Genomic DNA, 15,716 nt, shown 5'->3' with positions numbered 1-15,716 from the left:
ATTCATGCAACATTTATTATGTACCCTGTCTTTTGCTTGCCCATAGATGTGAAACAGAATGAAATTAAATTAAATAAAATTAAATATGATAGTTCAGTGAAATGCACTCTACAAGATCAGAATTTATCATTAGTAATGCTTGTGTCTGAATATCATATGACTCATGTATTCATGCAAAGATTTCACAACATATTCTCTACAGATGACTATAGAAAATGCACAATTATTCCACATCAACCATAACATTATACTAAACCAGTATTCTAAGGTTGCCTTACAATAAAATGATCACAATTCAATTCTCACTTGAAGTGACAGTTCCCTAATAGTATAGGCACTTATTATCATTACCAGGTCCCATGGAGAGGATTTTAATCTATCTGTCCTCTAGATCTTTGCTTTCTAGCATTCATGTTTTCTAAGTGATCAGGTACAAACTATCACCATCACTGCCCAAAACCTTTAGGCCTGGTCACACCGCCCGAGCGTTGTTGGAGCGGTAGGGAGAGAGGGTCGAATTTCGCTCACAAAATTGGGGAAAAAAATCGAAAAAAAAACAACAAACAATCGAAAACGAAAATGGTGAACGGTAGCGAGCGGTGATGATTTTTTTCTCTCCGCTCCACGACTGCTCCAACAACGCTCGGGCGGTGCGACCAGGCCTTTATCATAAACCCCATCACAATCCTAACCTTATTTATTCAGCAGAATTAGAGCAGGATCAGTAATCGCAGGATGTTTGCAGGAGTAAACATCCGGATCATCCACGCAGAGTGCAGCAAGCAGTACTTCCCAAGTTTAAAGCCAGCACTCATGAAAATACGCACAAATATTCATCTTCGAGTAAAGACATGCAAGATTCATGTTCTGAATGTGTTGCAAACTGCATAACCATGGTAACGGCATAGGGCGGGGGTATTAATCACCTTCAGTGATATTTCATCATCACAATCATGATCATCAAAAGCAGCAGCAGCACATGAGAAGCAGTTGTTGCTATGATCTTCAGACCAAGAAGCTATATGCAACATTACTTTGCTCAGGTTGGAAGAGGAATATCAATCGTCATCTTCCTCTTCAGCTCTGATGGTGATACCATCTGATAACATAAAACATGGAGAAGGTATTCATAGAATATTATAAGGGATATACATGGGTAAACTTATATGTATAATTTATTCTTAAAATTGACTATGCCGAAAATCACCAACACAGATAAGCATGTGAGGGCACATACTTGGAGAATGTCTTGCATAAGAAGCTGTTTATTGCAGCAAATTAAACCATCTCCTATCAGAATCTCATGGCAAAAAATATTAATTTCATACATTTGAATGAATTGGTGGTCATTCTGTTAGGTTCTGTTAGGTTGATTACATTATCCTGACCACAAATAGAAATATCCATGAAAGCTGGAAATTGGACAGGCATGATAGTATAATGGTGGAATGAGAGGCTGAGGCAAGTTGAATTTATCATGGAAGGATTAAAGATAAATGCCAGTTGAGGTAACAAATTCAAAATGAGTTCGTACAGATTCCATTGAAATGACCACCAAAATGATATGCCAAAGGATTCTGGAAGAAATTGTGTAATTGCTAAGAAATTAGCAAATAAGCACAAAATTTGGGTCAAGAGGCGGGAAGACATTCAAAGCAATAATAATACGCTGTCCCACGTGCGCTTATCTGTGTTGGTGATCTTCAGTGTGAATATTTTTTAGCGTAGATTTCAAGATTTCTCAAAGTTCAGTTTATATAACTGTACCAGATCTTGATCCACGATGATATAGTAATACTTAAACTTAGTTTTACTGACTTTCTCATGAAATCAATGTTTACTGCAACTACTTTCATTTATCTCTAAGTAAAGGAATACAAAGTTTGGTAGATCAGTCTACAACCCGCCAGCCCTTGTCCTCTACAACATTTCTACATCAAGGATTGAAGTTTGCATGATTGTACACATAACATTGAGGTCCGTGGTTCTCAATTCAATTACTCCTCAATAGGACTCATTATTTGGATGGTGGAATGAAGTGAAATAGACAAGAAAGTTTTGAAAATGAGAGATAGCAAGGGGAAATGAAAGGCAAGAAATCGAAGATGAGAGTAGAGAAATTTTCATGAGATAAGATGAAATCCTTAAAATTAATGGAAAGCAAATGAGATGTGATGGTCTTGAGGAAGATAGAGACCCATCTCCACTGACTTCATAATTCTGACTTATCTTCTGCCATGCTACACAATGAATAAGCATTTATTGTTCACTAAAGCATAGGTCATTGTATTATAAGGTGCATATGATTTTTCACTACTGGTCTGCTCATGTGGTTGAAATTTAATCATCCAACTTTCCCTGATAAATTTACAACAGAGTAACATCAGAGAAAAAAGACTGAAAATCATAAATACATGTTATTACATACCCTTAGAAATTCTTGGTATGATATAGTGCCAGGATGTTCACCTCTGACCTTCTGCAATGCACCAATCACAGCCTCTGTTATCTGATCATCCGTCAATGCAGGGGTAAACATGCCTTTGTATAGACTAAAGAGCTGCTCAAATCGGAGAAGTCCCTCCTTGTTTACGTCCAGCGCATCAAAAAGGGCTATCATTGTCAGGTGAAAAGAAGAACAATATGATTATAAATCAGTAGAGACTGTAAGTCATTGTAAATCAATGTTCTATTTTTTTCAAGATAATGTAAATAATTTATGTTGTTTTCTGACCAATGAGAGCTAGAAAGAAGGGAAAGTGAGCAGGTGAAAACAAGAAGAATTTATATCATATTTTGAAAATTATGTTAAATAAAACTATTTAAATGCAACATCTTTTTTAAAAACCAGCTTACAGGACATGCAATTTACCTTTGCTTTTGTCACGATAATCCGCTTTCTTGCACAACACTGACAAACACATGAGAAACCCTTCTGGTTGAATGGTACGGTCTGGTCCAGTGGCATGCTTCATAGCCACTCTCCTTGCTAGCTCATTGCCAGCAAAGATGTAGAGGGAGAGAAAAGATTCCACGGGGATGCCATCCTCGCCATTGGGGGAGGGATCCAGTTTGGCATAAGTCTTCAGCAGAAATTTGATCTCCCTCTCGTCAACTACAGATTAGACAGATGAAGGAGAAAGAACAAAATTTAAGAGTTAGTAATGTCAAATGATCTTCAACAAACATTAAAAGGTTCTTGGAATGATGAAATTCTCATACAAATTCAAGTGGTTCCAATTCTAAAAGATGCATTATTGCATCTAGCTATGCTGTTTCGTCTTAACTTGTAACATCTTACCTTTAGCTCCACCCCCCCCCCCCCCCCTTCTCTTTTCCTTGTGTCCAAACTATAAAAAAAAAGCAAAAATGAACACAAAGTTTGGAGAACAAAATTCTAAAGAACACAAGTTTCAAAATCCATATTTTGAAAATCACTTGAAAGTTGGAATCCTTTAAAAAATCAATATGTTTTCAATTAAAAAAACCCCACAATATTCTTGCCAATAAGTAAGTCAGCCATTGCGTTGCCTTTCTTTAAAGAGAAATATTAAATTTCAATAGTCATACAGTTATCAATTATAGATAAGTATCAGCATCAGAAGTGTACAAATAAAAAAAACAGTTTTGTTTGTTTTTTAGTGGATTATTTGTTCCCAATTTGAAGATTGTTTTAATATAAATTTAGCTATCAAAATAAAACTTGGTCTGAATGTTAAATAACATTTTATCATTTTGGGGAAGAAACAATGAAATGCAAATCTTGTGTTTTGTTGCATGACATTATGACAATATTCTAATGTATTTTATATTTCTTTCAAACCATTTACACTTTTCGTTTATTTTTTACTTACAATGTGACTGCTCTTCAATATCTTCAAGCTTTTCTGGTGTGAGAATAGAATCTGAATTACCCTGCAAGGCAAAAGCATTATATTTAAATTAAGGATGTGAAAAGTCTAACAAAAGCAATTAAATTCAACTTTGCAAAAGTAATCCACCCCTTCTTTCTCTACTCTTCTTACATGTACAATGTTACAATCTTGTAAAGTTACAAGATTGTTAATTATCTTTCTTTTGAATTCCCTTCCTTGCTTTAATATTTTCTTAATACTCACAGACTTAACTTTATTTTTAAGTTCTTGAACTTTTCTTCTTTTTCCAAGCTCATTCTTCTTCTTCTTCCCAAGCCAAGAAACCAAGCTCTTCCACACCTCCACATTTTATTTTTCTGTCTTTCATTCAAGTGGTTGCAAATTAAGAAAAAACACCTAACAATCGAAATGCGAAGAAGTCTCTATTCAAGTTGTCGGTGTTTAATAGGAAATTGTACAAAAACTCAACAGGTTGCATCTCATGCAACAACTTACAGGTGAATTACTGGTACACCATCTTTCAACAAGATGATGAAAAGGCAAAAGGAAAAAATGCTGAGCGCCTAGAACGCAACCAGGCCAGTAATACAACTTACAAGCTTCCGATGTAAACAAATCAGCGTACAAATAATATCGTGCCCACACTCTCAGCTCTCTACATATATCATAGTTCATATGCAAAATCGGCTATATACACCATCGGACGTCACAACATAATTAGTTTCAAACTTTCTTCAGCATCAATGAAAGACATTTAATGACAAGTCAAGACAAGACAGAGCCAGAACTGTCATAAGTGTCAATAATACAAGAGCCTGAAGAGGCTCTTCAAGAGGGAAAACTGGCTTCATATCGTTAGGTATGTTTCATAGGAAACATTATTGTCATTAACAGTAGTTTCTAAGTAATAAAAAATTCCATGGAAGTTTTGCGGGTGTTGTGCCCTGTACTTTCTTGTGGCTGTGCACGCGACGCCCGACCTTGGCACTCATTCAATCAACAAGGTTATGATATAACCTTGTTCTCAGTTATATCTCCATGTGTGGCAAAATAAGCGTGGTAATGTTTGGCTAATTTTCTCTTTTTCTTTCGGGCAAATGCTTGATTTTTTACACTGGCAATTTCTATTACACCTATTATTCTTACAACTTAGCTCTTACTTAAATTTGATTCTTTAAATTAATTTTTTCTTAATTAAAAATAGAGATCAAAAATGAAAATTTTCTTGCCACATTACTATTCACCAGTAGAGGACGTACACAAAAATATGCCCAAAATTCAAGTTTTTGAGCTCTGGTGAATACAAAAATTATTCCCAAGTTACTAATGAAAAATAAATTGCAACTGTATGGAAATTAGTAGTTTTGGTCACAAAGTGATATTTAAATGATTTTTTAAAGTGTGTGATCTGTACAACATTGGCATGCCATAGTCCTACCTGTAGATTCCCCACAGGCAGGGTGGTAGCAGTGAACAAGTGGACCTTGGCTTGAGTGCACTACTACTAGTACTAGGCGGCTCTTGACCGAACACCAAAATGAATATGTGGGGAACATGTTAATGTTTGAGCCAAGGCATTTATTTCACAAGTAATTTTTTGAGCTCTGGTGAATACAAAAATTATTCCCAAGTTACTAATGAAAAATAAATTGCAACTGTATGGAAATTAGTAGTTTTGGTCACAAAGTGATATTTAAATGATTTTTTAAAGTGTGTGCTCTGTACAACATTGGCATACCATAGTCCTACCTGTAGATTCCCCACAGGCAGGGTGGTAGCAGTGAACAAGTGGACCTTGGCTTGAGTGCACTACTACTAGTACTAGGCGGCTCTTGACCGAACACCAAAATGAATATGTGGGGAACATGTTAATGTTTGAGCCAAGGCATTTATTTCACAAGTAATTTTGCAGATATTTGTATATTTTCTTACCATTCTCAAGTCGGAAGACGTTGGCACACACAAAGCCAATCTAGGGACAAGAATCTATTTGATAATAAAATGTTGATAACATCATCAAATCATTCCAGAATCATTTCATTCTTGATTATCAGAGGGCAAAACTCAAAAGCTTCCTTGGTTGTTAAGTGTCAACGCGCCGCAGAGGGCGTGGCGTCATCTCCCGGGCCCACGATCGAGTTGCAAATCCTGCGAGTAGAACAATTTTCTCACTTTAATCTATGATTTAGGCCGACTCTACTCTTCCATTTTAAAATACTATTATAGGCAGGGGCGTCGATCCATTTTTCAGATTGGTGGGGGCAAAAATCATGAAGTAACATTCCAAAGGCAAAACAAACCAACACACACGCACGCACACACACACACACACACACACATATATATATATATATATATATATATATATATATATATATATATATATATATATAAATATATATATATTAATCATGAGATAGAGACACATATCACAGAAACAAATTAATGAGAGCGCGAAGCGCGAGCTGAAAATTTTGATATTTCGATATAAAAAATATTGAGTTTTTAATAAAGAACAAGATAAATAAAATAAGATCCAACAAAAGATTATTGCAAATCGAAGCGGGAGTTCTTTTGGGGTTTAAAACTGAAAACGGGTCATTCTGTTCACCTATTTAATCATGAAAAGTAAGGTTTTTTGCTACAGAAATGATGCGAGCGCGAAGCGCGAGCTGAAAATTTTTATATTCCAATCTGAAAAGCGGACATTTTGAGCACGATTTTGAATAAAGAATGAGTTGTGTATCTCAGTCTCGCTTGCTTATTTCTGTGTAACACTACAATCTTATTTTATTTTTTGCACTTGCGGAATTATTGGGGGGGCAAAACGATATGTTTGCCCCCCCAATATTTTCATTGGTGGGGCGATCGCCCCCCCTGCGCCCCCCCCCCAGGATCGACGCCTCTGATTATAGGTCCACATCCCGGCCATTTAATCTTTCAGTAACTTTTCTTATATTCTACCCCAGTGCTCCTAATAATAATTTGTAACAGTTATCTCACACACAAAAAACGAGGTGAAAATTTTTATCCTTTTTCAAATGAAAATCTAATTTGGTGATAGATTTTCCATAATATTTAGAGAATAATTTTAATTTGTCTCTTTCCGTTTCCTTTTTTCTCCCTTTATTTTCCTTTTTGTTTATGGTCGTAAACTTTTTTGGCCGAGGGGATGGGGATTCCAATGCCCCGAATGGCCGCCGCCAAGGCCTATGCTTTTAAAATACGCCTATACAGCTGTAGGCCTGGAAAAGGTGCACGCCTTTCATTTTTGATTTTTTTTTTTCTAAAAAACCGTTTATCTGATTTTTATGATTTTTTTTGCAAATTTCATCATTTGCCATGTCTTTCAAATTAGACCAATTTTACACACCCCCAAAGCATAGGCGGATCTACATGTAGGAGGCTCGAGGGACCCGCCCCCCCCCCCCTATTGGCGGAGCAGAAAAAAAGAAAAAGGGGAAAGAAAGGAAGAAAAGGGAAGAGCAAAATAAGAGGAGGGAGACGAGTAAATATAATAACGTCAGGGGAAGACCTAGAATATGATTTACAAATATATATTTCATGTCACTAAATTTTCGCTTGCGCTTCGCGCTCGCATAGCCTGTTCGATGAGATACATATCTTGCTCAATAGGCTGATATGTAGCTTAAAATATCAAGTTTTGAAGTCAATATACAAAACATATTTCACTTCGGACATCGAGCTTTTATCACTTTTTAAATTTACCATGATTGTTTTAAGTGCAAAATGTCCGTTTACGGTGTGAATATCATTTGGAGCTTTTAGCGCTGTGCGCTCGCATTATTTGATTTGCTAAGTAGGCCTTCACATTGTAATTGTTTATTCAATAAGATTCTATAACATTAATTATAATTATAACAAACTACTGAAAATCCCCTATTATGACAGATTATCAAAAATTTCGTCTCGCGATTTGCGCTTGCAGTAATAGTTAAAAAATATGTCAACTCATAAATCCTATTCATGATTACAAAAGTGCTTAAATTATCCAGTTTTCATGCCTCAAATGTCAACAAATTTCACTCACTTATTAGGCTTATTACTTAACTACTAAATATGATAATAAAAGTTTCATAATGCCTAATTTAACTACATTGTCCCTTTTTCAGAAAGAAATATCGAAAAGTTTCATATCGCGCTTAGGAAGTAGGAAGATAGTCATCCTATTCATATGATGACAAAATGTCCTTAGGCCTAGAATGTCCAGGTCCTAGGTCAAAATGATAATAAAAATATTAGCTTGCGCTTCGCAATCGCATCATTTATTAAGTGCTATCCACGTACACTTCACAATTTCCCTACACAGTGCTTTAGATTTAGTGCTTAAGCGCTTAAATTCGCCCTTTTCATACCGGAACACCAATTTTTCCACTCGCGCTCGCATTATTGATTTTCATGATAAAAAATAAATGTATTCAGAATGCCTAGATTCTGCCTAACCAAGGAAATATCAGGTGATATCTCCTTGGTCTAACTCTAAAGCACTCGCACAGTTTATTGAAATACGTAGTTTGATCTTTATTCAAAACGTGCTAAAATTATCAAGTTTGCGCTCACATTATTAATGTAGGAACTTCCTTTTTCATTATTTACATAACATGAATAGGGCGTCCCATTTTTGGTCTGAAATCTCAATTTTTTTCGACTCGCACATCACGTTTGCATCATTTTTTACTTTTATACGTACACCGTTTATTCCAAAAAATTGCTTAAAATATTAATTTTTAGGTCGGAATGTCAAAATTTTCAGCTCGCGCTTCGTGCTCGTATTATCTTGAAGTTAAAAAAAATGTTTCTTAATTGCTTACTGCAAATCGTCCTTGACAGGTCACTTATCGATCAAGCCAGAACCATATTTAAAAAAAAATCTGCTCGCGCTTCGTGCTCAAAAAGTTTGGCTCATTACGCCACTGGGACAACCTTTTCAAAGAAACAAACAAAAAACAACTTTGAGCATCCGATCGGGGAAAATATGGGTGATACAAAATTCCCCCCCCCACTATTGGCGGGAGCTGGATCCGCCCCTGCAAAGTACTTGAAACTTTAGTGTGCTATACCTACTAATAAGCCTATAGGCCTGAAAAAAAAAAACGTTTATTTTTTTTTCTCTCTAGTTTCGATTTCTCTTTACCTCTATCTTCTCATCTGCTGAATCCATAGTTTGCATATTATCATCTTCATTATGTTCATCAGCAAGAAGGTTAGCTCCATAGACAGGAACTCAACTTAGGATGATCCTTGAAACCGGCTTTAGATCTTATGAACCCCGCCCTCGCCCACCTTTCAGATTTCCACTTCCTTACTCTCTTCTAAATCTTCTCTCCCGCCCTCCCCCTTTCCCCCTTTTAATATCGTACAGTTTGAATTTCCTTTCTTTGCATAGATACACAGCAAAAACTGTGGTGTTAACCGGTGTACATAGAGGACCACACCAGTTATTTTACACTGGTGTTAAATTGGTTGTGTTAGTTTTACACCTATAGGTGTTATTACAACACCTATGGTTGTTACATTTTACACTCTTTGGTATGTTTAATCTCTAGGGTGATATTTTAACACCTCAGGGTGTGGTCCTCTATTAACACCACTTGGTGTCAGTTTTAACACCACAGTTTTTACAGTGTATGAATGGTATTTGCACGAGTATACTGGCCTACGTATACGGATCATGATGAGGGGATTTTCTTTAAAAATGGAAAATGAGAGCTAATAATGATATTGAAAGTTTAATCTCACTGCTCCCATCTCCCTCCTCCGGCTCCTTCCACCCAATACAGTAAGCCTATACCTCCTCACATTTAGCTCATTATTTTCTCTCATCGCTCAAAACCTTTCTTTTAGTTTCAGTCCGTCACTCCCACCGTAACCCTCCGCCTTTCTCTCCGCTCGTCTCCTCTCTTTCACTGTTTTCCTCCTTATCACCCCCCCCCCCTCTCTCAGTATAGAGGATCACCGCTCCCCCACCCCTCTCTCAGTATTGAGGATCACCGCTCCCCTCTCTCTCAGTATAGAGGATCACCGCTCCCCCTCTCTCTCTCATATAGAGGATCACCGCTCCCCCCCCCTCTCTCTCTCAGTATAGAGGATCACCGCTCCCCCACCCCTCTCTCAGTATAGAGGATCACCGCTCCCCTCTCTCTCAGTATTGAGGGTCACCGCTCCCCCTCTCTCAGTATTGAGGATCACCGCTCCCCCCTCTCTCAGTATTGAGGGTCACCGCTCCCCCTCTCTCAGTATAGAGGATCACCGCTCCCCCCTCTCTCTCTCATATAGAGGATCACCGCTCCCCCCCCCCCTCTCTCTCTCAGTATAGAGGATCACCGCTCCCCCTCTCTCAGTATAGAGGATCACCGCTTCCCCCTCTCTCAGTATTGAGGATCACCGCTCCCCCTCTCTCAGTATAGAGGATCACCGCTCCCCCTCTCAGCATAGAGGGTCGGCCGTAGGCACATCCCTGAACTGTTTGCAGGGGCGGCGGAAATCTCTCCCAAAAGGTAGGGAAGACAAAGGGCTGGAAAATTTTCGAGACCCCATGGTCGCGCATGGTATCCACTCGTGAATGGAAGTGCCTCCCTTCGGGTTTACAGGAAAGTTGTTTTCGGATAACTAGTAACTATTTATCCAGTTCCTGTCGGGTATTTTGATTAAAGATTCGGTTATTGCTCCCTTCCCCCGGCAGCCCCCTTCCCCCTTCAACACTGAAAAAGAAGAAGAAACAATATAGCAATATTATGAAAATAAAAGGCGATCCCGGGGCGATCCAAGGGTTACATATTCACAGAAATCAATGCAAATCATAAATGTTGTTGAAAATGCCATTAACAAAAAAAATGAATTTTTGTGGCATTTAATTATTACTCTTTTGTAATTATAAGAACTAACAATGACAAAAATCGAAAGCATTAAATTACCTGAATATACACAGATCAACAACTGTTCATCTTTCTTATAAAATGCGTTAATATTTTTAAAGATAATAGTATTCTTATTATGAACAATCATTATGAAACGGAACATACAGGGCTAGCCTGATTTGACTATAATGATCGTCATAATGGATTAAGTCACATTCATTTTTTTTCATTATTCATTAGATAACAGTCGTGATCATGAAACATGAACATCAAAAATAAATATTCATAAAAAATGAGCAAAAGAAAAGAAAAAAAGTATTGTCCATTTATTTCCCCAATATATAAAAAAAGTCTTTCGGAATAGTCGCGCGTTAGAAAGGATGCATGGTGTTTTCCTCCATTCATCATGTCCATGGCCAATTATCCTCAAAAGACAATTTGATTAAATAATAATATATGATTATGGGGACGATATAGACCTGTCGAAAGTCAGTAGATTATACGTTTTCTTCAGTGGTTCAATGTGATACAGGCGCTACACCGCTATACGGCTTCACACATTGGACGCAGGCGCACGGTGACGAACCCGTCGATGCACTCCACGGTTTGTCCACACCCGATATCTTAACTCTATCGACGACGACGTCGGACGTACGAGGAGGAGGTGCTGGTTGATGATGACAACGGTCAGATTGCTGTTGGAGATGGAGATGATGATGAGCAGGAGGTGCATTGCGAGGGTGATTGAGGTGATGGTTATTTGCTAGGTCGAAGCTTATCGGCAGCAACGCTGACGGTCTCAGCGGTAGACTCGACTTGGAAGACGATGAAAGCGACAATGGTCCCATCGATGACGCTGACGATGTCCTCGAGTCATACGACTGACGTTTCAATGGGTTAGTTGAAATCCTATGATTCTTTAAGTGGGACGATGTTGGTGAAAGTTTAGACACCGATGGTTGTGTCGGTAAAACACGTTTGAAAGGAGATGAATGCTCATTGCGAGGCAGTGAGCTCAATGTCGGCATCGACACCCGTTTCACGAAGGAATCCGATGATGGTGTCTCGCTATGACTTTCCTTACCAGGAATCATAACAGATGGAGGCTTTGGAGTTTGATAGCTTATCCCAGGTCCATTATCTTTCGGATAGAGTTTTATAGAAGAAAGTGGAGAAGACAAAGTTGGGATCGTGGTGGAGTTGGCGGGATGAACAGGGCGATGGTGTTCGGGATAATCTCGTGTAAGATGCGGAGCTGCGACATCGCGGATCTCATGCCGGTGTGGTTGATGTCCAGGCTGGCTAAACGACGGCAGTGTTCGACCGCGGCCCCGATAGACATCATTCACGAGCTGCCTCATTTCCTCCATATTATTACGTAACATCAAGATATAATTCTTTGCCAAGAGCAAAGTTGACATCTTTGAGAGTTTCCTCACCGAGGGTCCCTGGGCGTAAGGCATGACCTCCCGTAAACCATCCAATGCCTTGTTCAAATCATGCATCCTCTTTCGCTCTCGACTGTTGATCTTTAACCTCAGGGTTTGCTGGTCTTCGTTTGACCTCATCTCCACCTCGTCGACCCCTGACGTCATTCCAATACCATCCATCATCAAACTCGATAAACCTCGGCTTTGGAGTTCGTTCAGTCTTTCTTCCGTCATCGCTCTCAGGTTTCCGGTCGGATTGCGGTCGTCGGCCCCCATTCGTAATCCATCGTCGTCGTCGGCACCCTCATCAGGAGACGTTTTGCAATAGGACGATTTCGAGTAGAATGAATCGGAGATCGAGTTCACAGACATGCTGTCGTCACTGAGTTCGGCTCCCGAATCAGAGATAGGTGATGGCAAATCTCTCACCATCTTCTTCCCAGTTGATTATTAGAATCGACGAAAACTGGCCTTCTATCTTGTAAGTCTACAGGCATAAATATCGTAACTCTTTGTAGAGTAAAGCATGAATAGTATAGCAGTCACAACAGAGAAAATAAATGGAATTCTGATGATTTTTAAGTTCAAATGAGGCTAAACTACCAGCTCTAAAACCAGACTGAAATGGCAGACGTCCATCCAAGAGGGGTAGCGAAGATCGAATGAGGTGGGAATGAGGATGAGATAAGATTTTAATGACCCCGCCTTTGCGGGGCAGGCAGTCGCGTGCCACTGATTCGATGAAACCAAAGAGCTTCTAACACATTAGAAGCTCCTTGATGAAACAGGCCTTTCAACCACCCCACCCCACCATCATCATATTCATCACTTCTCTTTGGTATCACATCCCCTTCAACCACCACGTCACTACTACTTTTTCACGTCTGCATTTCTCCATCATTCTTTCCCCCTCCCCCTCCCCTTTCTCTCTCCCTCTCCCCTGCTCTTCTTTTTCACAATCCGCACTCCTCCGTGATTCGCCCATCTATAAGCGTGATAAGGGTGGAGTCTCTGAACAATGGAAGGCGGACGGCATCCGGCCATGACGCCTCCACCACCAGGTCGCACGTGTTACTCGCGTGCCATCCAGTATGGCATTTTAAATCTCGATTGAAGTTGTTTCTTATAGGTTTCATTAAGTTTTTAAACTCTATTCAATCAATATTTATATTATTGCTACAGATAAGTCTGTGATCGTGAATAAAATTTATGGTTTTGTTTTATAATCATTCAAAGCGATTCTTAGTCTGGGCTGGGGACCGGCTGGGGAGCCAATAGTATCACAATTATTTACTTGTTACCGAATGGCATTCCAAACTAGGATATTACGTAGACCTATACATTCTCCTTTGTTTTACAGTGAAACTAAATCGTGAAATTGACAATAATTGTGCTTTGATCAAGCAAATTATAGAATCAGACAGAAGATATGACCAAGTAGGTTGTTTTAACACTGATGATCACTATGACGGGTAGAAAATATTTTATACTGATTTATAAATCGTAAATCTTGGTGACTAGTTGTTCCCTGTGTTAAAAAGATTTAATCCGAAAGTTACATTTTTAAATCTCAAAGGGTATCTATATTGAAGCCTTTAAGGTTTAAATGCATGCCAGGTGATTGCTGGCTGGTCATTTAATTAGTTCATATTCCATGAAATTCAGAGGTTTAGGTTTACAACTAAACATGTCCTAACCAATTCGCTATAAATTTTCTTGTTTGCCCGATGAACAGGTTTTATTTGACTTTTCTTTCATCATCATCAACCATATACCAACATACTTTTGTCATTTTTTTTCTTTTCTTTTCAGTTCAATTTGGGCATATGGTGATCACTGATGGGTTAGCTTAATGAATCACGTGTCGTCATCATCGTCCAAATCTTCGGGACAACCGGCGCGGCAACCACGACCAATAACGATCCTGGAGACGCATGCCTGCCATATTTTAATCATTATCGGTAGACACAAAATACTGACAGTTTTAAGTTACGAGCAGGTCTCCTTGATTTTAATATCATCCGACCCGCGTCGTATGTAATTAGGAAAAGGCGCGAACGTCAAAGCCCGGCAGACGGCATATCGTGTTAAGGCCCGATACTTGAGAGGAGTTGGGTTGTCCATAGCATACAATCGACAGAATTTGAATTTTTAAAAAGGATGTTCTAAACGGATCTTCTTGTTTTTATTATTTGATTTATGAATTATTTTTCTACGTTTGTGATTGATTTATCATTTGATATATTTATTTACTTATTTATTCATTTATTAATTTATTTATTCATTCATTTACTTATTTATTTGTTTATTCATTCATTCGTTAATTCATTTCATTTATTCATCTATTTATTTGGGGGCTGGAGCCAACCATATTAAAAAAAAATGGTCATCATCAAATCTTTGGCTTCGTATTTTTCATTTATGATGGTTTTCAATTCCTCAAATACAATCCGGTTGTATTTTATTTTATTGTATTGTGTTTATTTATTTGCCTCAGTAAAGTCAGTCAGAAAAAACTGCTTTTCAGTGAGTCCTTGACTTTAAAAACAGGTAAGAGTTGCTGTAATGCGAATCATTTACAGAGTCTACAGTTATTACATTTTACACATAAAATGAAACATGCTATAATAAACCAAGATAATAAAACTAAAGAAATTAAACACATTTTAGAGGGAAATTAAAGGAATCCTCTCGATCTAGCCACCCCCCCCCGGTCCCAACTCCCGGATATGAGCCTAAATCGATGGAATCACCGATCTCATAAATATTGAGAACTCATCTAATTGATGGGTACTACTTGGTAAAAAATACAAAACAACAACAACAACGATTTAATACTTTTACAGAGATAACCGCCCCCAATTCAATTTGTTTTGGGTATTATTTTAATCACTCGTAAACTGGAAATAGCCCATCCAGAGATCATTCCAAAACGAACGTTTATACTCCACAATCATGACAATGCCTTTCAATTGGTAGATGGCTGGGGGCGGCGGAACGTATTTTCGTTTGGGGGGGGGGCCATATCAATTTGTTGTGTACAAAAAACGCTCCTTTTATAAGGCATAGAAATGGGACGTTTGACGCACAGTCACTAATACGCGCCGCTGTCTTCGCATCGTGCAGGCAGTCTACGTGTATAGTGGCAGGCTGCTACATTGCGGTGCAGGGGTGTTCAACTTACATATCGCGAGCGCACTCAGCTGCGTGTTTTAACTTCTTCTCCTTTCTCTCCTTTTCTTTTCATTTTTCATCGCATTACTTGTTTTCATAAATTTCCCTCTCACTTTCCTTGTTTTCTCACTCCCTTCAGTTTTGTAACTCTTCTTGATCACTTGCATTCATTGGCACACCCCCCGGTCAAGAATGGTACGGTCCTATCCAACATACACTCAAGTCGTCGCTGTACGAATACACGCGCTGCGTTGCCTAGCTATGCATGTGTACTGTGTACTATACTGTGTACACACAATGCCATCGGCTGAACCCGCCAAACTATAGTGACCAATTATTGCAAAAGCTTTTGCAAATGT

General features: G+C 38.6%; 2 protein-coding genes across 2 annotated transcripts; both read right to left on the bottom strand.

Moving 5' to 3' along the window:
* Positions 1–680: 680 nt before the first annotated feature.
* LOC121413354 (calcineurin subunit B type 1-like) lies at positions 681–5,980 on the bottom strand. The gene is made up of 5 exons (XM_041606144.1): positions 5,808–5,980; positions 3,855–3,915; positions 2,873–3,115; positions 2,429–2,613; positions 681–1,099 (listed from the first exon to the last, which is right to left on the bottom strand). Exons 1-5 carry the CDS (start codon positions 5,808–5,810, stop codon positions 1,040–1,042), a joined length of 552 nt encoding a protein of 183 aa, XP_041462078.1. The 5' UTR covers positions 5,811–5,980; the 3' UTR covers positions 681–1,039.
* Positions 5,981–11,271: 5,291 nt separating this feature from the next.
* Positions 11,272–12,779, bottom strand: LOC121412480 (oligodendrocyte transcription factor 3-like). The gene has a single exon (XM_041605293.1). The coding sequence runs from the start codon at positions 12,613–12,615 to the stop codon at positions 11,272–11,274; it is 1,344 nt and encodes a 447-aa protein (XP_041461227.1). The 5' UTR covers positions 12,616–12,779.
* Between the last annotated feature and the right edge of the window lie 2,937 nt (positions 12,780–15,716).

Source organism: Lytechinus variegatus, chromosome 4 (genome assembly GCF_018143015.1).
Source record: "Lytechinus variegatus isolate NC3 chromosome 4, Lvar_3.0, whole genome shotgun sequence".
Classification (NCBI taxonomy): domain Eukaryota; kingdom Metazoa; phylum Echinodermata; class Echinoidea; order Temnopleuroida; family Toxopneustidae; genus Lytechinus; species Lytechinus variegatus.
This window is presented reverse-complemented; position numbering and strand designations above follow the sequence as displayed.

What these genes read in the sequence shown, in the direction of transcription:
- LOC121412480 (XM_041605293.1), bottom strand. Translation starts at nt 12,615, where the DNA reads ATGGTGAGAGATTTGCCATCACCTATCTCTGATTCGGGAGCCGAACTC.
- LOC121413354 (XM_041606144.1), bottom strand. An exon ending in TATTGAAGAGCAGTCACATT is followed by an intron (nt 3,116 to 3,854) that starts GTAAGTAAAAAA and finishes TCTAATCTGTAG; the next exon opens with TTGACGAGAGGGAGATCAAA. An exon ending in CATACCAAGAATTTCTAAGG is followed by an intron (nt 1,100 to 2,428) that starts GTATGTAATAAC and finishes TTATGTTATCAG; the next exon opens with ATGGTATCACCATCAGAGCT.